General features: G+C 41.6%; 1 protein-coding gene across 3 annotated transcripts in view; it reads left to right on the top strand.

The window, feature by feature from the left end:
- Positions 1 to 21812, top strand: part of LOC124117182 (protein turtle homolog A-like) — a 407202-nt gene that overhangs the window by 160633 nt on the left and 224757 nt on the right. For all 3 annotated transcript variants that reach the window (XM_048398558.1, XM_048398559.1, XM_048398557.1), the window contains exon 2: positions 1881 to 2228. In XM_048398558.1, coding sequence (XP_048254515.1) covers positions 1881 to 2228 — 348 coding nt within the window. The remainder of the gene's footprint in view (positions 1 to 1880; positions 2229 to 21812) is intronic.

Raw genomic sequence — 21812 nt, 5'->3', positions numbered from 1 at the left:
CTCTCTCTCTCCCTCTCTCTCTCTCCCTCTCCCTCTCCCTCTCTCTCTCTCCTTCTCCCTCTCTCTCTCTCTCTCTCTCTCTCCCTCTCTCTCTCTCCTCCCTCTCCATCTCCCTCTCTCTCTCTCTCCCTCTCTCTCTCTCTCTCTTTCTCTCTCTCTCTCTCTCGTTACATCTTGAGCACTAGAAGCCTCTCAAAGGAGAATCACTGCTCTGAAACACTCACTCACTCACTGTTAAAGAATGGGAGTTGCAGTCCCGCCCTATATTAAAGGTATGGCAGTTGCACTCTCGCCCTTTGTTAAAGGTATTGGAGTTATGTTCAGTAGAGCACTACCATCCCTACATGGAGTGGGACGCAGAGGTCACACTGAATCAGAAGACAAGGGAGTGTTCTGTTGCGGGGGATGAGCCTCCTTCATTATTGACACAAACACAAACCCTTGCGGCCCGTGGCTAGTGGATTATTGAAGGTCACTTGCAAGTGCAATCTTCTAGAAAACAGTTTTAAAACCACGCACAGTCAAGGCTGATTTTCTTCAGTTATTCATAATATGATTTTTAGAGAATTGATTTGATGGAGGTAAATTGAATTTGAAATGACGCACAGAGGGACATAAATATTCTGGCATTCGGTTACAAATTCAATTTCGAAAGATTAGATCCTCAGGTAAGCTAGCTCCAAATTGAAAACACAGCTATATGCTTATCTTCTAAATCATTGTGATAACAGTTTTAATATAGTACATATAATCCAACAAAAAGCCATCTTGAAACAGAGCTGGCTATCAGACATGTTGTTATTAATGCAATGTCATATTGTCATGACAACTAGTTTTTCTTGTAATATTACTTGGCTGCGAGCCCCAAAGAGCTCAGGGAGACTTTATATTAGTGAACATGGGATGAAAGTTGCATTAATAGATCAGTTTCAGGGAAATAGATTGTGGATTTATCCTGGTATATAAACGCGAAGAGACAGCTCTGTAATTCCTAATTTGTGGTTAGTTGTCAGAATATACTATTTTTACGGGTAGATAATTGAACAAGACTTTGATCTGTGTGGACTGGGTTATGATATAGATCGGATATGTTTTAGGGGAAATGGTTTAGGAATGAGTCTGAAGATTGACTGTATACATGCAAGATATAGGATTAAAGAATGTTGTTTGGTTATGAACCCTGTGCCTGCCCTGTGGTCAGTCTGGTTGTTTGTCGTCAGCAGGAAGAACAGAAGACTGATAGGATTAGGACAGGCCATTGTTGTCTTGAGATTGGACAGAACGTAATGAGTGTTCGTCTGTCTTGAAATGGAACAATTATCTCTATATTGTCATGCAAATTGATTTCTATGTTGATATAGGGGAGGTGGGATAGCCTTGTGGTTGAAGTGTTCATCATGACGAAGGTCTGGGTTTGATTCCTCAGATTGATTTCTATGTTGATATTCTTAGGTAAAAGTGTTGACTCGTGCCAAAGGCAATGATCTTGCTGGAATTAACGATGTTAAAACATCCTCACTAACTCCATGTTGATGTTGGTCATTTCAGTGTTTCTCATGACATGCTTTAGTGCCAGATTTTGGTTGTAACCTTTCAGATCAACTCAAGGAATGACTTCTTGCTATTATTATTCCCATATAAGAAGCACAGTTTTTGAATATACATTTGATGTTTGCGTTATTTAGATTGTTGTATCAGCTGAAGACAATTATCACTATACTCATTCCGCTATCAGAAACCCAGTTTTTGAATACACCTTACATGTTGGTGTTGTTTTAGATTGTTGTATCAGCCAGAAGACGATTATCGCTATTTTCATTCCGCTATCAGAATCCCAGTTTTTGAATACACCTTACATGTTAACGTTGGTGTTGTTTCAGATTGTTGTATCAGCCAGAAGACGGTCACTATCAGAAAGTCGGCCAGCCTCGGTGGTCAGCAGAAACTGGACTGTGACCTCAAGTATCCCCGAGGTCAGCCCGTCCCCTACATCATACAGTGGAAAAAAGATGGCCTCCAGCAACCCATCTTCATCAAGTACGATGGCTACCCGGCACAGGTACCCTACCAGCAACACCGTGGCCGCATCGAGCTAGCCGATATCGTATCTCTGGAGATCAGTCACATCGAGGCAGAAGATGAGGGATGGTACGAGTGTAATATCATATTCATAGATGGCGCTGAAGAGACGACGGTCAACGGGTCATGGATCTACCTGACAGTGCATTGTAAGTACTGACCGTTTGACCGTTTGGTTCTTGGTAGGGGCCCTTTGAGTGGGGTGATGTAAAGTCAAGTTTCCTGGTACATGGGGCAATGTACAAGATAGGAACCATTTGGATATATTATGAAATCTTAAATTATCTTCTGTTTATAAGTGATCTGATTTCCAGGAAGCTCTTTCAATTAAGTAGATTTACTCAAAGAGTCCCTACGTTGCATACAGCTATATCTGTAGGTTTTGCCCATTGAACACCTTCAGAAACTCACTGTGTCTGGAGCTGATTGCTTTGAATGGCGGTGTCTTCCTTTCAGGGACTGCAGATCAGCTCTATATCACAGGGCTAGCATACACACACACCACAGACCCTGTATTTAGAACCATCTGCTAGATCTGTAGGTGTTGTCCATCGTTGAACACCTTCAGAAACTCACCGTTGTCTGGAGCTGATTGCTTTGAATGGCGGTGTCTTCCTTTCAGGGACTGCAGATCAGCTCTATATCACAGGGCTAGCATACACACACCACAAACCCTGTATTTAGAACCATCTGCTATATCTGTAGGTGTTGTCCATTGTTGAACACCTTCAGAAACTCACCGTCGTCTGGAGCTGAATGCTTTGAATGGCGGTGTCTTCCTTTCAGGGACTGCAGATCAGCTCTATATCACAGGGCTAGCATACACACACACCACAGACCCTGTATTTAGAACCATCTGCTAGATCTGTAGGTGTTGTCCATCGTTGAACACCTTCAGAAACTCACCGTTGTCTGGAGCTGAATGCTTTGAATGGCGGTGTCCTCCTAACTGAAAACGCTATTGTATACCCGTACTACCCAGGTACCCACACCCCTATTACCTGACCCTACCCGGGTACCCATACCCCTATTACCTGATCCTACCCGGGTACCCGCTGTAGGTCTCAAGAGACAGTTCCAAACTGTCCGACTGGGAATAGTTTGACTGTAGCCCTGGCAAAGTGTATTTAGATACACGAAAAAAACCAATCTGGTCATGCATTAACTGAAGTTGACTGAAGTTTTATCTTTATTCAAACATATAAAGTCATAAGGAATGCAAACATTAGTCACTTATAGTGTAACCATAGAATTCTAAATAATTTTTGTCATTAAATATTATATCATGTGATAAACCACGGGTCCGGGTAGTCCTGTGGGTACCCGAGTCCTTCTCAGTACCCTCCCGACCCGGGTACCTGAGTTACCCGTGTGGTATATACATATATATATGTGACTGGGTAAAACTAATCATGATTTACCAGACTCTCTCTTGCTGTAATAGATCTCTAGCTGTGTGAGTGAGTGAGTTGGGTTTAACGCCGCTTTTAACAGTATTCCAGTTATGTCGCAGAGTGTCAGCTTAATGTGGGAGGAAAGCCCGAAGTGATGCAGGTCTCAGACGTTTACCACCTTGGTGAAACCCACGAGCACGGGTATGGTGCTGACAAACCTAGAAACACAATTGGGGCGAACCGGGATTCGAACCCACAATCATAGGTTTCTGGCGTGCCCAAGGGACGCAACTCTGCACAGCTAATCCGGGCGCCTTAGACGACTGGGCCACCCGTGCCCCCTTCTAGCTGTGATATATATATATATGTATGTAAGTCAGAGTAAAATCAACTGTGCTCTTCCATGCATCTATACTATCAATAAAGTCTTTTGTGTTGCAGTAAGCAATGACACAATTTATACTGCATTTTGCTGTATCAGCAATTTTGAGCTACTTGCAGTGCTTCAATCAACCAGGATTGATATAAAAGGAAAATCAGTTTGTCTGAGACTCCTGACGATGACACCAGTTTAGGAATAACTTGTGCAAAGGAGGTCCTTACTACGGCTGCAGTTATGTATGTCTTCTGAGATTATGGAACTAGTCATTTCTGGGTAAAACAATGGCCTCTAAGATTGGGTCATTGACCCTGTCTGTGGAATACAACTCAATATTGCCCAAGAAGATAGACCATTGGAATAATAAGACTGGGCATAACTAAAACATCATGTGTGACTGATGCTTTATAATATTACCTCGGACGTGAGATGGTTATGATGCTTAAATGTTTGTACGGCTGAACAAAAACAAACCGACATGGGCCAGACTTTTTTTTGTTCACAGATATTTGGCCACAAAATTCAGGTCGGTAGCTCGTAAAAAGAAAGTGAGTTTGATTTTACGCTGCTTTTTAGCAATATTCCAGCAATATCATGGCGGGGACACCAGAAATGGGCTTCACACATTGTATACCCATGTCGAGAATCGAACCTGGGTCTTCGGCCTGATGAGCGAACGCTTTAACCACTAGGCTACCCAACCGCCACCGTAAAAAGAAAGAAAAATTATTTCGAATTAATTTTTACTTTCTCCAATATTAAGTTGGTAGGAAAATAAGGTTTGGACAGGGGACTAGAGATAGACATAAGTTAGGAAGCTTCTGTGACAAACATTTTGAAGTTTAAAGATAAATTTTCAACAGTTTCTATTTAAAGTATTTTAAGTAATACATTTATATTGATAGCAACAGTAAAAGAATATCTTTAAACATTTTACTAATTTCTGGTGGCAAAATAAAGATACCCCATTGATATTCATTTTTGATGTATTTTTTCACATTTCAAAATGTTTAAGCTGGCGGATTTGTGAACCAAACATAAATTGGCAAATTGGTCGTGGTGGTGTCTCAGTCGGAAGCGCTTGGACAAACCAACTGTAGCTACCTCTGTCGTCTAAGGCGCTGCAATTCGCTGTGCAGAGTTGCGTCCCTTGGGCACGCCAGAAACCTATGATTGTGGGTTTGAATCCCGATTATGTTTCTAGGTTTGTCAGCACCATACCCGTGCTCGTGGGTTTCACCGAAGTGGTAAACGTGTGAGACCTGCATCACTTCGGACTTTCCTCCCACATTAAGCTGACACGCCGTGATATAACTGGAATACTGTTAAAAGCAACGTTAAACCCAACTCACTCATAGCCAGGAGTATTCAAGTAATGAGACAATCAGTACGATGGTTGATCATCAGACAGTTTGATGAGGATCACTGAAAACAATGGCTTTCGTCGGGAAAGGGTCAGACTTGTGTAAACTCTTTAAATCACCCCATTGGGAGAAGCATCTCCTTCTTGTTGTCATTGACTGAAGAGAGGCTGACAGGTGTCATCGTAACGTGATGACGCTGATCGTACCGCATGCATCAGTCACTGGATTGTCTGATCCGGGACACCATATTACAGCTAATCACTGCTGACTGGGGCATTTACCAATATTCACTCACTGCAAAACAATGACTGCTCCCCAACTCCCTTCAACAATGACTGCTCCCTTATTGACTTGCACCAAGGAAGGAGCTATAGCTTATGTGTACATAGATATGATAGGGAGGATCAATATTGTTGTCCTTGTGGGCCTCGGCGAGGGAGAGGATGGATGGTCCAGATGGTGGGGAGGATTTACTGTCTGTACCTGCCAATATCAAGCACGTCCTCTCAACTCCTTTGACAATCTTCATGCACATTAACATGGGCTCAGAGACAATAAGTTTCTCTCTGTGCCGTGACATGACAGCCCGCAATAATTAATATCAGTCACAGCTGTTATCCTGTTGACTAACCTTCCACTTATCTCTTAAACAGCAAAATGTCAGCCTCGATCCTCTATCTTGATTTTGCGGTAACTACTGTCAACAATCGTCGCTGGATGTTTTGAGCCGATGCTTTCCCATCGGCCTTGAACTTGGGGTCCGATCATGGGAATCTGGAGTCAACTCAACAAAATACAAAGTCTCATCTTTCATTTAAGCAATCACAAGTCACACAAAACTGTCTGACACAGGCTGAACAACCCATTCACAGAGGGTAGTCTGTTGTCCATGTTCCTTAAAAGCTTCCGGGCTTGGCAACTGTGTAGACTGACTCACAGTCCCTCAACCATATTGTTTCCCTACCCCCCAGCCCTTTCTGTGATGCTATATCCCTAAATGAAGCAAGTCTAGATTTTCATCCTTTCAGGATCTGAATCTCTTATCTCACTCGGGCTTCTCTTCAATTTAATTGAATATTTGTTTGTCAAAATTATATCTTTTCAGTGAGGTAATTCTAGTTAACTGTGGTCTGAGGCCATTTCTGGGAGATCATCGCTGAAATTTTGTATGGTTTTGCCTGTTGGAGATTTGATCATGTGATATTTATGAATGGCCTGTACAGGGATAGCTCACTGTAGTTTGTGACCTGCTGACTTGCTGACCTGAAGGATATTATTGGTCCGTATACGCCATGCAGATTGTTGATAAGTGCAACAATGCACGGATATTGTTTAAGATGGGAATTTATCATCAGTAGGGATGAAAGTCTTGCATGCAGTATTGCTACTCTCTGTCAAGTGATATTGTTGAGTTATGTTGTTTTGTTGTTTTGTTGTTTAAAGCCAAATACCATTGGCATATTTAAGCTATAGGACGATGGCCGTTATTAAATAAACCTGGACCAGACAATCCGGGGATTGATGTTTTGAGCAAAGATCCACGCCATGGATACTATGACACACAATACTGATAAATCGTACACTGATGAAGTGGATCATTGATCATGATCCTGATCACTGGATTGTCTGGTCTTAATTCGTTTACAGGCTGCCGTTGTATGGCAGGAGTACTGCCGGTTGCAGTGTTAGGCAACAAACGCTTACCGTATTTGACGTGATAAGCGTCCAGGGCGCTGTCAAAATTAGAAATAGGGGGGCTCTTATTAGAATATTATTTTGGTGAAAAAAACAGAGTTGAAAGATAAATTTTGTGTTCATGTTCGACAGATATATTTTTACAGAATTTTATTGCCGATAATTAAGGTTGCATATAACACACAAATGGGCATCATACACGAATAAATAAGTCTTGTGAACATTGATCAATCGGAAGGGGTGCTAATTGGGATTGTTCAGTAGCCAATATATTCGCAAATATCGCCGTGGGCGCTTATTAGAGTGGGGCGCGTATTACGTGGAATACGGTACCTTTGTTGCAATCACCAGGTGTCATCCTTTTTTGTAACTTTCATCACAATGTTGGCTTTATGCCCAATGGAATCCCTTTGGGAAGATAATTGAGACTCAATGATGATTGTCTGGCATTGACGTTATATTTACTATATTCTGCAAAATATTGACTTGTGCGGAGATTGAATCTCGTCTTTCGTTTGGTTGAGCTTCCTTTTGTCTGATGTTAAAGGGAGGCTCCGAGGCTTATACTGCATTACCCACAATCCCCTCCAGTCGCAGGATTCTCAAAAGTTAAGAAATTGTCGGGCATATAGGTGGCGCTGTCGTGCTGAAGGCAACGCTATTGGTTTGCAGAGTCCCATGGAAATCAAATAGTCGGTCAAGGCTTTTTGGGTTTGTTTTTAAGGAAAAGAAAAATTTCCAATATTCCCAATCAGGTGCCATTATTCACATCGAGTTCCTTCTTCGTCATGTCCCTCGTGCGAGCCCCATGATGGGGATGTTTCCCACAGTGCAATCAATAACATTGTCCAAATAGGGGCAGTCAGGGAGAAACTTGGAATGCCTTACAAATCCTGCTGGAGAGTCGAAACACGACCTTATGCCTAAAAAACATATATCGTATTCGTTGTAATAAACACCCGAGGCTTTTTGGTATTTAACAAACGGAGGCACATGTTTAAACCATTCACAACAAGCTTAAATTTGTTGTCGGAGATCAAGTGGAAGGGAACAAAATACCAGGCAATTATATACGTACCCTTCTTTTCTGTAAATGATCTGTGATATACACAAGACGATATCAGAGCTCCAGATCACTTTTTGAGCAATTGAGTTTTAATTCCAGGGTTTCAATTTTAATCGGGTTATTATATTTTTCATTGGGTAACCAATTTCCACTCATCTATTCATCAATCTGTTGGGTTTTTCCCCAAATTAGTGAACATTTTAAGATTTTAAAAAATGAAATAATGTTTTAGATGAACATTTCTAAATAGATAGGCTTGACTCGGAAAGTAAATTAGCGTGTAATTGTGTTTCGGAAATTAGCTCCTTTGTACGCATACTGAAAAGGCTTCATTAGGTATTTACGCATGCTGTTTTTATACATTTGAGTTCTTCATTTAATGCATGCGTTTCTGTAAGCAAGTTAATTGAAAGTAATTGGGTTTTGAATATTTAGGGGGGTATTTTATGCAAATGTGCAGCTTATCTGTAGCTCTGAAATATGGACTGATGTGTAAATTATGTGTCTCAGTAGAGGGCGCTTGAGTCAACCTCCCAGATCCCAGAGAATAAATTAATACATGAATTAAACTCAAAACCAGATTGACTCAGTTCGAGGCCTGAAATTAAGCATTGTTCTTGCCTCCATTTGGATTTTATTTTTATTTTGTAGATAAATATCTTAAATAAGATATCTCCATTTCGGGGACTAAATGTTTGTCTGGGGGTGCTTATAAAACTTACTTCAGATTGGTGAAGATTGCCCAGGGGGCACTTACAGGAGCAGGGTACTTAATATGGGGAATATGGTATGGTGAAGATTGACCAGGGGGCATTTAATATGGGGAATATGGTATGGTGAAGATTGACCAGGGGGTACTTAATATGGGGAATATGGTATGGTGAAGATTGACCAGGGGGCCCTTAATATTGGGAATATGGTATGGTGAAGATTGACCAGGGGGCACTTAATATGGGGAATATGGTATGGTGAAGATTGACCAGGGGGCACTTAATATGGGGAATATGGTATGGTGAAGATTGACCAGGGGGTACTTAATATGGGGAATATGGTATGGTGAAGATTGACCAGGGGGTACTTAATATGGGGAATATGGTATAGTGAAGATTGACCAGGGGGTACTTAATATGGGGAATATGGTATGGTGAAGATTGACCAGGGGGAATATGGTATGTGGAGATTGACCAGGGGGCAGTTTATATGGGGAATATGGTATGGTGGAGATTGACCAGGGGGCACTTAATATGGGGAATATGGTATGTGGGTGTCCTATTACAGCCCATCCAAAAGGAGTTTAGTTACATTGTTTTAGGATTTTTTAAACCTTTTTTTTAAAATCATAATTTGCAGTATGTCAATAAATGAACTCTTTAGTGCTCGCCACTTGAATTTGAATCACGAAATGTCACGATTCCTCATCGGTGGAATGGCTTGTTTTCACTCTATAAGTATTAGCACACCTGCAGTTATCTTTGTTAATAAGTCATCACGATAGTTCATGATTCTATTTGAAGTGGAAAGGGCTATACAACACTGCCATCTACAACACGACGACACTGCAGAAGGTTGGGTGGTCGATCCCCGGCCATGTCATGCCAAAAGACACGAACAAAAATGAAACTTGTTTTTTTCCCTGCCTGGCGCTCGGCATTAAGGGGCTGAAACAAGGACTGGTTGGCTCGGAGTCAGTATACTGTGTCTGAGTGGGGTATTCATGTTAAACTGTGGCATGGCATCTCAGTGAGATCTCAGAATCTCAGAATCAGTATTAGTCCGGATTTAAACAAGCAAAACACACACACACATGCCCGTCAATATAAGCACAGTCATCTTGAACACAAAGTTAAACCCATTTTACCTCACATGTATTTGGTATAACGGCCATATAATCGGTGGTCATCGACATGGCCCTCCAACAAGCCTCAGAAATCATTGACCTAGTCAAATATATAACGAAGAAACCCATCTTAAGTAATGGGCTGTCCATGCTAGCTTGCGTCATGAATCGATGTGAAATATGTAACCAACAGGCCTCAGCTGATGTGATATTGCCCGTCATTACCATGTGGTCCACAGTAAATGACTTGCGCAGTGAGGAGTAGGTCCAAAGCTGTCGGTTTAGGCTGGTATACATATTCTATTTTTACACTTTTTCATCAGATTTTCCTACATTATTTTTCAAAGTCCTTAGGCTGGTATTTGTTTATTTATAATAAATTTTTTTAAATTAGATTTTCATCCAATTTTTTCTAAGACTTGAAGATATTTGAGGCTGGTATATATTTTTTGTTACTTTTTCATTAGATTTTCACCCATTTTTTTTTAAATTGAGCCTGGTATTTTTTTTATTATTACCTTTTTTTTATTAGATTTTTATCCACTTGTTTTCAAAAACTTGCTATTTGTATTTGTTTTTTTATATTGTTACTGTTTTTTGTAATCCAACTGTTGGAGCATCTGTGTACACTGTTGATGTGAATCATGTCCCAGCCTAGACTTAGTTTACGTGTGAGTGGTTCTGCAAACAAACACGGCTGCACATCGTTTGAGATTGTCAGCCAAGTGCATTTCTGTTTGTTTGTAAATATAGTTTTAGAAAATTAATAAATATGTGTTATGCTCACCAAAGGCTCCATTTTACAAGTTTTATTCCTAATATATGATATGTATGATATATATGATATATATGATATGTATATATATATAATATGTATGATATATATGATATATATGATATTTATATATATGATATGTATCATATATATGATATATATGATATATATATATATATTTATATATATGATATGTATCATATATATGTGATATGTATCATATATATATATGATGTGTATGATATATAGGATATATATGTATGATGTATATGATGTATATATATATATGTATGATATATATGATGTATATATATATATATATATGTATGATATATATGATGTATATATATATATGTATGATATATATGATGTATATATATATATATATATATGTATGATATATATGATGTATATGCATATATATGATATATGTATGATATATATGATATGTATGAAATATGAACACAATCAGCTTCTAATGTCTTTATGTCGTGTAAAATGACGTGGTAATTGTGACAAGCACCAAAACAAACTCTGGGTAGTTGATTGCCACTCCATGACATAATATAAATTATTTTAACTTGACAGGGCAGTTGAATCAAGATCACAATGACTCCACAAAACTTGGTTTTAAAAACGTCGTGACATGTCAATATTGCTGTCAACTGTTTATTCCGCACGAATATGTTCTGTATTTGCCTTGTTTTGTGTATAACTTCAATACAATCAATAGTTTCTTCCTTAGCATTGTCCAGACATTGATGAAATATACCCTGGCCGTGGCTAATGTCAATAGAGGCGTAACTGACACAATGTTCCCCGAATTGACACGAGTGACCTCATGATCATCATCTGTGCCTCCGAACCATAATCTATAGCCTCATCATCGCCATTGTCCAGTGGCATCGGTCAAACAGACGAAGCTATAGTGTTTGTTCCACTGATGTGTCACGCAGTCCGTGGGGCGATGTATCTAGATGGATGTGTGGGTACTTATATCTACAGATTTATCTGCTGTAGGCTTTGAGTTTGTTTTTGGAGAAAAACATATTTTATGAAAGAAGGGGGCAGGGGTGTCACCTCTGTTGTTTTCAGTGTTGTAGTGTATGTTGACGTGAAGGAGTCCTGTCTTGCGAAGTCTCCCTTCAACATATACTGAAAATTGGTGCATAATCATAGGATCCATAAGGTTAATTTAATCCTTGGCCTGCTGATTGTTTCAAGCAGAACCAACCAATCAGACACTCGCTCGCTCACTCACTCATCACTCACTCACTCACTCAACCACTCACTCATTCACTCACTCACTCACTCACTCACTCAACCACTCAACCACTCAACCACCCACCCACCCACCCACCCACCCACCAACTTACTCACTCACTAAGCTTTTCATAAACACTTTAGCCTTCCCAAACAACCCCATTGATCTCTATCTCTCTCTCTCTCTCTCTCTCTCTCTCTCTCTCTCTCTCTCTCTCCCCCCCCCCCCCCCCAGCTTGAGCAGCAGAAGCCTCTCAAAGGAGAATCCTCACTGCTCTGTCTGAAACACTCAACTGATGTTCCCCTATGTTGGACACTGTGATGTGTGTACAGTGTACTAGTGGAAGGACCAAGACTCTGATTCCACTATAACAGAGCCGATAAGGACTCAGTAGAGCAGCAGCTCGATAAGCCACTGATACGGCGCCATCTCACGATCATACATGCTATATTTCCAAGGCTTTGCGTTAATCTCAGTAGAAGATCAATGCAGTAACACTAGAGCTGGAGGCTATGTCCAGCATGGCAGTGGTCAGTACTAAGAGGCGCTGGCCGCAGACTGTGGTCAGTGTGATCTGAGCTCATCGCGGCCTGGTCATCTCTGATAACGGATCTATGACATTAGTACAATACGGCGGAGGGGTCGGGGAGCCTAGTGGTTAAAGCGTTCGCTCGTCACGCCGAAGACCCGGGTTCGATTCCCGACATGGGTACAATGTGTGAAGCCCATTTCTGGTGTCCCTGCTGGAATATTGCTAAAAGCAGCGTAAAACCATACTCCCTCACTCACTAGTTCAATACGGCCCAGACAGACGAGCAGTACTCAGAACACAGCATTCATGTAACAATGTGTCACTTTCATATGAAAGTGTCAACTAGAAGTTCACAATGATTCACAAATCCTGTCCTGGTCGAAATACACTTAACTTTATTTGACATTGAATATATGCTGAAGTAATACCTCGGTTAAAGTCAAGTGAGTCTTTGTTGCGGCCCTTTGTTTGTCGTCCAGTTGTCTGCCTGTCCAGTTGTCCATGCTGAAGACCGACCCGGGGTAGAACAGGTCTTCAGCAACCCCTGTTTGCTGTAAAAGACGACTATGCTTGTCGTAAGAGGCGACTAACGGGATCGGGTGGTCAGGCTCGCTGACTTGGTTGATGCATGTCATTGATCCCAAATGCGTAGATTGATGCTCATGTTGTCAATCACTGGATTGTCTGGTCCAGACTCGATTACTTACAGGCCGCTGGCACATAGCTGAAATATTGCTGAGTGCGGCGTTAAACAACAAACCAACCAACCAATGTTAACGTTTTATCTCTGATCAAAAGATCAACTTCTTCTAGTAGTGCCATGGTCATGTACCAAAACATATGGTGATAGGTCAATTCAACATGCTGGTTCATTGCTACGGAACATTAAGCCATAAGAAATACGGGAAACAGAAAATCGGACAAACTTTAAAAGACACTCAAAACCTGTCTCTTCAAGAGTTAGTGAGTGAGTACGCCACTTTTAGCAATATTTCAGCAATATCACTGCAGGGGAAACCGGCGAATGGGCTTCACACTTTGTACCCATCTGGGAAAATCAACCCCAGGTATTCGGCGTGATGAGCCAACGCTTTATCCACTAGGCTACCCCACCGCCCAGTCCCTTCAAGAGAGCCTTTGACAAGAGCATTTCAGTTGTTAATTGGAAAATTCACTAAATTTTATTTTTTATTTTTGTAGATTTAATTTAATCACACGAGGACAATGGAACTGAAACTAGATATGGTGTCTCTAAAAGAACTCACAGATTATTCTGATCTAATTTTAAAATTGACAGCCATTATTTCGACCGCCATTATTTCTTCTTAGCTCAGGGCAGCCTTGTATTTTTTTGGTACCGTATTCGACGTAATAAGCGCCCAGGGCGCTCTCAAAATTAGAAATAGGGGGCTCTTATTGGAATATTATTTTGGTGAAAAAAGTTCGTAAATTTCTTGGTTTATTCTGACAGCCTGAAATATTTATTTACGACATATATATTTTTCAAGGATTTAACTGCCCATAATTAAGGGTGCATATAACACACAAATGCGTATTATACACGAATAAATAAGTCTTGTGTACATTGATCAATCGGAAGGGGTGCTAATTGAGATTGTTCACTAGCCAATATATTAGCAAATCTCGCCGTGGGCGCTTATTAGAGCGGGGCGCTTATTACGTCGAATACGGTATTTTAAAAAAAAATTACATTTATTTTTTTATTTTGTTTTTTATTTGTCTCATGCATATATATTTTTCAAAATAAAATGCAGCCAATTGGCAGAGAAAGCCCGAAGCCAGAAACAAATTGGCCTGGTCCAGAGCCTATGCAGGAAGCCCTGGTCTGACTTCATCTCCTGGTAGCAGACACAGGTCATGCATCTTCCTCAGTGATCCCAGCCCCTTCATCAACACATATCATATACGCTTATTATGCCAGGGGATTTATGACAATGTCGCTGCTGTGATATTTTGTGGACGAGGATGGAGGGGTTATGGAAGCGGTTCAGCCAGACGGGGAGTGGAGGACGGGGAGGAAATTAGCCCTGTTAGGTGGGACTGTCATTATGAGACAGGTCGGAAGGAAACATGGATTGTCTCGATGAGTCCATGCATCTAGTGGACGTCTCATACCTATAGAAAGAAAGGCTTTAGTCAGCTGGAGATGACATATTGGTGCCTATGTTGTGTACAATATTATGCATTCTGGTGTATTTTTAATCAGTTTTGCCAAAACCAACATGTGATTCCCATTGATTGTTTTTTTATTTCGTTAATGGCATTTCCAACCTAAATTTTTAAATTTGGAATGGCCTTTCTTCCCATCGGTTTCAGTGATAAAAAAGACCTTGAAAGGTCAATTGGGAAAGGGAGGTAATTTGTCTTGATTAATTCACCTTGCTGACAATACTTTATGAAATTACTTTAGAAAATTGTGGTTTTACAATGTTCCCCCATTGGGATTCAGGGTTACATGTGGTCTCCAGCAATCTTTGTTGGTCACGGTCGGCGACTTGCCTCATTATATGTCATTGTAATTGTAGCAGGGCATGGAGTCACCTCTTTGGTCATGTGGACAAGCCGTCCGACTTCTGATCAGAAGGTCTGTGGTTTGAATGCCATCACAGGACTCAGAAATGTTTTGGCGGCGACATAATCATGGACGGCAATCACTGGTTTGTCTTGTCTAGATTATTTACAGGCTGACGCCATGCAGTTGGAATATTGTTTGAATACACACACACACACACACACACACACACACACACACACACACACACACACACACACACACACACAAACACTAACACACACACACACACACACACACACACACACACACACACACACACACACACACACACACACACTAACACTAACACTAACACACACACTAACACACACTCACACACTAACAGCATTTTTAATGAGGGTGTGACAGTGTAGGTTTTAGTCCGACGACAGGAAGTAAAATCCAGTGAAAAATTAAGAGAATCCAACAATTGATTTGATTGTATTCTGGAGGGAATTAGTTGTCCACAGACCGAAGTACTTCGTAGCATGAACAGTATCACGGCCGAAACAACATGCAGAGTCAGGACATTTTGGGTGCTAAGTTATCTCCCCTTGGGGGGGATTTTAATCAATCGTCAACCCCCGGAATGATCGGTTGTCCCTTGAGTACTTTCAGGAAAAGTCTGGCAACACAATGCTGACCAGGGTTTTATTGTGCTGCCCTTCTCCCCTCACTTGTCAGAAGAGTCATTAAGGGGAGATAATAAATACGAACTCCCGACAGCCCTGGGCCCTGCAAGTTGAGATAAGCACTGCCTGATGTCTTTGTAGCGCTCCTAACAGGGTTGGAATGGAATGGACAAAATCTCTGTATGGCCATCATGGGGTGCTGTAGTGTGAAGTATCGGTGTAGTTTTGTCTTGAGAGAAGATAAGGGAATTGTCTACGCTAAATGGGCAGAATGGCTCGTGATGAGTTTCATGAAACATGCAGTGGTCAGAGATGTATTTCCGACATGATGGGAATGCTGACAGCTTTCTCAAGGTTTATGTGGAACAGCCATGCTTGTAAATATGAGTCTGTTGGACATTTCTATTAATATGGAAAACGCTGCTGTAGATCAAGGTATCCACTTGCAATGATAATGTGCAGGTATGGAAGAAGTACAGTTGGAGAAGAGTGGACCCATGAAGAATAGGTCTTCAGCAACCCATGCTTGCCGTAAGAGGTGACTATGCTTGTCGTAAGAGGCGACTAACGGGATCGGGTGGTCAGACTCGTTGTCTTGGTTGATAAATGTCATTGTATCCCAATTGTGTGGATCGAGGCTCATGATGTCAATCACTGGATTGTCTGGTTCAGACTTAATTATTTACAGACCGCCATCATATAGCTGGAATATTGCTGAGTGCGGCATTAAACAACAAACCAACAAAGAAACAGAAGAGTGTGTGTTGGGGGTTACATGAGAAGTGGGTTTGAACAGGTCGGTGAAGGTCGTTGGCGTGAGGTGGGTGAAGGTCGTTGGCGTGAGGTGGGTGATGGTAATTCAGACTTCAATACTGACGGAAATAAAGAATGGACACAAATACAGGCCACTGTATAAGTGCATAATAGGGGATTGGATGGGCTTGCCTTGGGGTAAAGGCGATTCCTCCCCATGCAAGTTCCCCACATGGGTACAATGTGTGAAGCCCATTTCTAATGCTGTCTGTCATGATATTGCTTGATCGTTGCTGGATCATTGCTGGATCTATATTGGATCCTTGCTAGATCATTATTGGATCGTTGCTGGATCTTTGCTGGATCCTTATTGGATCATTACTTGATCCTTGCTGGATAGTTGCTGGATCATTACTGGATCATTACTGGATCCTTGCTGGATCATTACTGGATCCTTGCTGGATCATTACTGGATCATTACTGGATCCTTGCTGGATAGTTGCTGGATCATTGGTGGATCATTACTGGATCCTTGCTGGATAGTTGCTGGATCATTACTGGATCATTACTGGATCCTTGCTGGATCCGTGCTGGATCCTTGCTGGATCCGTGCTGGATCCTTGCTGGATCCGTGCTGGATCCGTGCTGAAAGTGGTTAAAGACCATAATCATAGATTGACTATCATACTTTGACTAATTCACAGTATTGAACACAGGCATTCTGGAATGTGGATGAAGATACGAGATGTTCCTCATCATTCATTGGTCTGGTACATTTTCTATAATCAATGTACCTGCGACCACAGACCTCACGCCAACAATGTCCAACCACACATTTAACACAGTGGGGTCCCTTCAACAGAGAAGCGTTAAAGTACAATGTTGCTAGAGGCAATTGTCAATATATTGACGCTATTTATCAAAGCTCGCAACCAGGCCCTAATAAACTTGCCAATCACTGAACATGCACAACTTCTGTATGTATATCATGTCAAATTCCCATTCTCTCTGCTATAGGCATTTATTATTGTTAATTTCCACAAAGCTCTTTAGTTCATCTCAGCATCCAAACATCCCATCCCACCATCATCCAGTGGACTTATACTATAACAGATTTATGTACAAAGTACAAGAGATCAAAGTTTTTTCTTTAGTCCAGGGCCTTAAAGTCTTTATGCCTGGTCTTTGATAGTGGATCCTACGGTCTCACTGTAGAGATGTGATACGGATCCCCCTCTGAATCAAGTTGATGCATGGATTGATGCTGGAAGCAGCAGCAGCAGCAATAGGAGCAACAGCAACAGCACAAGCAACAGCAGCAGCAACACCTGCACCAGCACCAGCACCTGCACCAGCAGCAGCAGCACCTGCACCTGCACCTGCACCAGCAGCAGCAGCACCTGCACGTCATAGGGTCCACATCATTAAAGAATAAAACAAGTTTTCAGCGAATATAAAACAGTGCCAATCGAAAGAGGCTAATTGTACAATGTCTTTATGTTAGCCAGACTTAATTCTCTATTTCCTTTCAGTGACAACAGGCAAGATAACATGGTCTTTGTATTGATTTGGTCTATTGAAATGAATGTCGTTTAATATATTTATTGGGTAAATAAGACCGTGGGTTTGATTCATAGCCGGGAGGAGTTTGTTTTGCTCGTTCGTTGTTGCTTGTTTCAGCTTTTCTTGGGGCTGAAGTAGGCACTGTGCTGCATGTGGGAAGGTGATTTCAGCTTTCATCACGTCGTGAATATCGGTGTTTTCCGATATTAAGTAAACACTTACTCACATTGTTTATGTTTATGTTTAATTGGTAACGTGGGGTTCAGTGAGTGTCTGTTTATTACGTATGCATCTTTGTGAGTGTGATTCATGATAGGCGAAGGTTAATGGCAAATATTGGTCAGATGTTGAGGAGATAATTGGCTTGGAACTGCCGTCAGCACTAACAGGAATCAATAAGACAAACTACACAACCTTAACGGAGATGCTGAAATATAACAACTGCGATAGCTCTCGAATTGACGAATAATATTATATACTGCTCAAAAGAAGTTAAAAACACCTGATTCTTTCTGTAATTATTCTTTGCTCGTCACGCCAAAGACCCGGGTTCGATTCCCGACATGGGTACAATGTGTGAAGCCCATTTCTGGTGTCCCCCGCCGTGATATTGCTGGAATATTGCTAAAAGCGGCGTAAAATCAAACTCACTCACTCTGTAATTATTCTGGGTTTTACGTTGAGGCACTATTCAAAAGAAGTAAACTGCAGCCAATTTGTTCTTGTTACTGTAATCAATTTGTGGAATCTGTCATGGCACAGAACACCTGATTCTTTGATATTACTGTAGTAATCTGTCATGGCACAGAAGACCTGATTCTTTGATATTACTATAGTAATCTGTCATGGCACAGAACACCTGATTCTTTGATATTAATGTAGTAATCTGTCATGGCACAGAAGACCTGATTCTTTGATATTACTGTAGTATTCTGTCCATAAATCAATCAATGAATTAATTAATGAACTATTGAACTAACTGACTTGTTACTTAACAATGAATGTAGAGACTGTGTTCAGCTCAATGTCTGCATCCACTACTTTGACAGATCCATGGCATCATCTTGTTCTCCCATCTGCAGGAAGTATACCTTCGTTCAGTTTTGAGACTATCTGTGGCTTAGGTATCATAAAATTAGAGCCTCAGGATGAATGTTCTTATTGCATGACAAATATCATTTGGCTGCAGATACGATTGTCATATCACCAGCCACAGCCATCCATCATCACTGTATTGGTCTTGGGAGGGGGTAATCCCATCTCCCAGTACTGCTGGAGAGAAACAGCAAGTCTCTAGCTGCTGTGAGACGGGGGGGGTCGGGATGAGTGGGGGTGGGGGTAGGGGAGGGGTAACCCCATCTCCCAGTACTACCAGAGAAAAACAGCAAGTCTCTAGCTGCTGTGAAACGTGGGTATGGGGGTGGGGTGCGAGGTGGGGTGTAATCCCATCTCCCAGTACTGCTGGAGAGAAACAGCAAGTCTCTAGCTGCTGTGAAACATGGGGGTTGGGGTGGGGTGGGGGTAGGGGAGTGGTGACCCCATCTCCCAGTACTACCAGAGAAAAACAGCAAGTCTCTAGCTGCTGTGAAACGTGGGTATGGGGGTGGGGTGCGAGGTGGGGTGTAATCCCATCTCCCAGTACTACCAGAGAGAAACAGCAAGTCTCTAGCTGCTGTGAAACATGGGGGTTGGGGTGGGGTGGGGGTAGGGGAGTGGTGACCCCATCTCCCAGTACTACGGGAGAGAAACAGCAAGCCTCTAGCTGCTGTGAAACATGGGGGTGGGGGTGGGGGTAGGGGAGTGGTAACCCAATCTCCCAGTACTACCAGAGAGAAACAGCAAGTCTCTAGCTGCTGTGAAACCCAAGGTTGGGGGTGGGGTGGGATGTGGGGTGTAATCCCATATCTCCCAACCGCCCCCACCCCATGTTTCACAGCAGCTGGAGACTTGCTGTTTATTTCAAGCAGTACTGGGAGATGGGATTACACCCCACCTCCCCACCTCCCACCCTCCCCGTGTAATCCCATCTCCCAGTACTGCCAGAGAGAAACAGCAAGTGTCTAGCTGCTGTGAAACACGGGCAGCTGTCAACAAGTGTTAGTACATGGTGGAGAGATAAATAGTAAACTAAACTGAAGGTTGAGGGATTTCTTTTCTTTCTTTTCCTTATTCATTTCCTTATTCATTTTCAACAAATGAATAAAGAAAAGAAAAAAGTCTGTCTTTTCCACTTAGATTGTATATTTGCTATTTGTACATGTGAGAAAGTCTGTGGATTGTTCTAAGCACGTTTTATATACCCTAGGCAGGGTGTATATCAAGGAATTCTGTCCATCCTTCCGTCTGTCTTTTTTGTGTGCGACCTATAACTTGAAAACTACTGTGTAGATGCTTTTCAAACTTGTCGAACACTTTCTATACCTATATGAGAGGTGCAGTGCAAAGTTTGTTTTCAATATTTGGATTTTATAAAAAAATACAGCTATTTTTAATTGTTTTACTTAGAATCAACATTTGTGTGACCTATAACTTGAAAACTAGTACATGGATTCTTTTCGAATTGAGGGTACACTTTTTATGCCAATAGAAGTCCTGTGCAAAGTTCTTCATCATCATCATCGTCGTCTTCATCGTCGTCATCATCATCATCATCATCTTCTTCTTCTTCTTCTTCATCTTCTTCATCATCATCATCATCATCATGGTCCCTATCATCATCATCATCATCATCATCGCCATCATTTGATAACGCTTAATGTACATTCAACCAAGGTCAAGGTTATTCCTTGAACTGATTTAGTTTTGCTCTTTAAAAGAAAAAAACCCCGTGTCCTGTGCAACCATGAGCAGATTGTGAGAACAGGTTGTTGTGAACAGGGCAAACTTCAAAGGTCCCAGTTCTTGATGAATGTGCATTGAAGATGCCTTGATGGCGGCTCTGTTGATTACGACCATCGCGTGCGGACAGTCACACATCACCGTCGTGTTTCCCCAGGTCGAAATGGATAACAGAGCTTAACACTATAATTTACCAATTCGGTTAAAAGTTGGCAGCAAAAAATCAATTTCTGAAACATTATGACTCTACCGAAACGTTTTTTGTCCAGTTCGTGCAATTTTTCTACATTCAAATGGAATGGAGTCGTCACGTATCGGTAGCACACGCTGAAGTGTTCAAAGAAACATTTTGATTTTCTTGCTTAATTTAGTTTGATAGTTGTGTTGGATTGACAATTGATTTGTAAAGCTGATTCTGATTGGCTGTTGCATGTTACACAGGCCTACAGGACAGCGGAGGAAGCTGTCATGTTTTTTCCACCGGCTGCAATTTTCCTTATTAAGGCCTCTTCAGTCTGCCGAGTTGACGATGCCCGGTGCTTTTTCTGAGTAGCAGGAGAGGTGATTCCTTTTCAATCGTATTAGCCTGAACTCTGCGAAGAACAGATCGGGGCTGAAAAACGACCTGCGATCATTTACAAGCCTGAATGAGGGCGGGGAGAGCCACAGCTTACGTGAAAAGCGGGACTGTCTAATGTACAAGTTTTTTGGGTCCTGATCACTGAGAATAACGGTCCAAAACCTGGCCATACGATCCATCTTCCCTTGCCCGAGGATTTTTCGGGATTTTGCCATTGGTTCCATTAGCCCTTTCACTCTGAAAGTGATAGTCCTGGATTTGATTGGAACTGCTGGTATTTTTGACAATTCGCGTAAAGTCCTTAATGCATTGGTGTCTGCTCTCATGTAGCGGCCATCTTTAGCAAGATTAGCACAGAAGTCTTTTCAGGTGTGGGTCCCATCTGTAAAGAGCAGACGACAATGGCGGCCATATTGATTCTGTCTTGTTTAACGATTCGTCCATCAAATCGAGATGGGCTCACATTGAACACCAGAGGGCGCTAAT

Source organism: Haliotis rufescens, unplaced genomic scaffold (assembly GCF_023055435.1).
Source record: "Haliotis rufescens isolate VD_foot unplaced genomic scaffold, xgHalRufe1.0.p SCAF_18, whole genome shotgun sequence".
NCBI classification, from domain to species: domain Eukaryota; kingdom Metazoa; phylum Mollusca; class Gastropoda; order Lepetellida; family Haliotidae; genus Haliotis; species Haliotis rufescens.
This window is presented reverse-complemented; position numbering and strand designations above follow the sequence as displayed.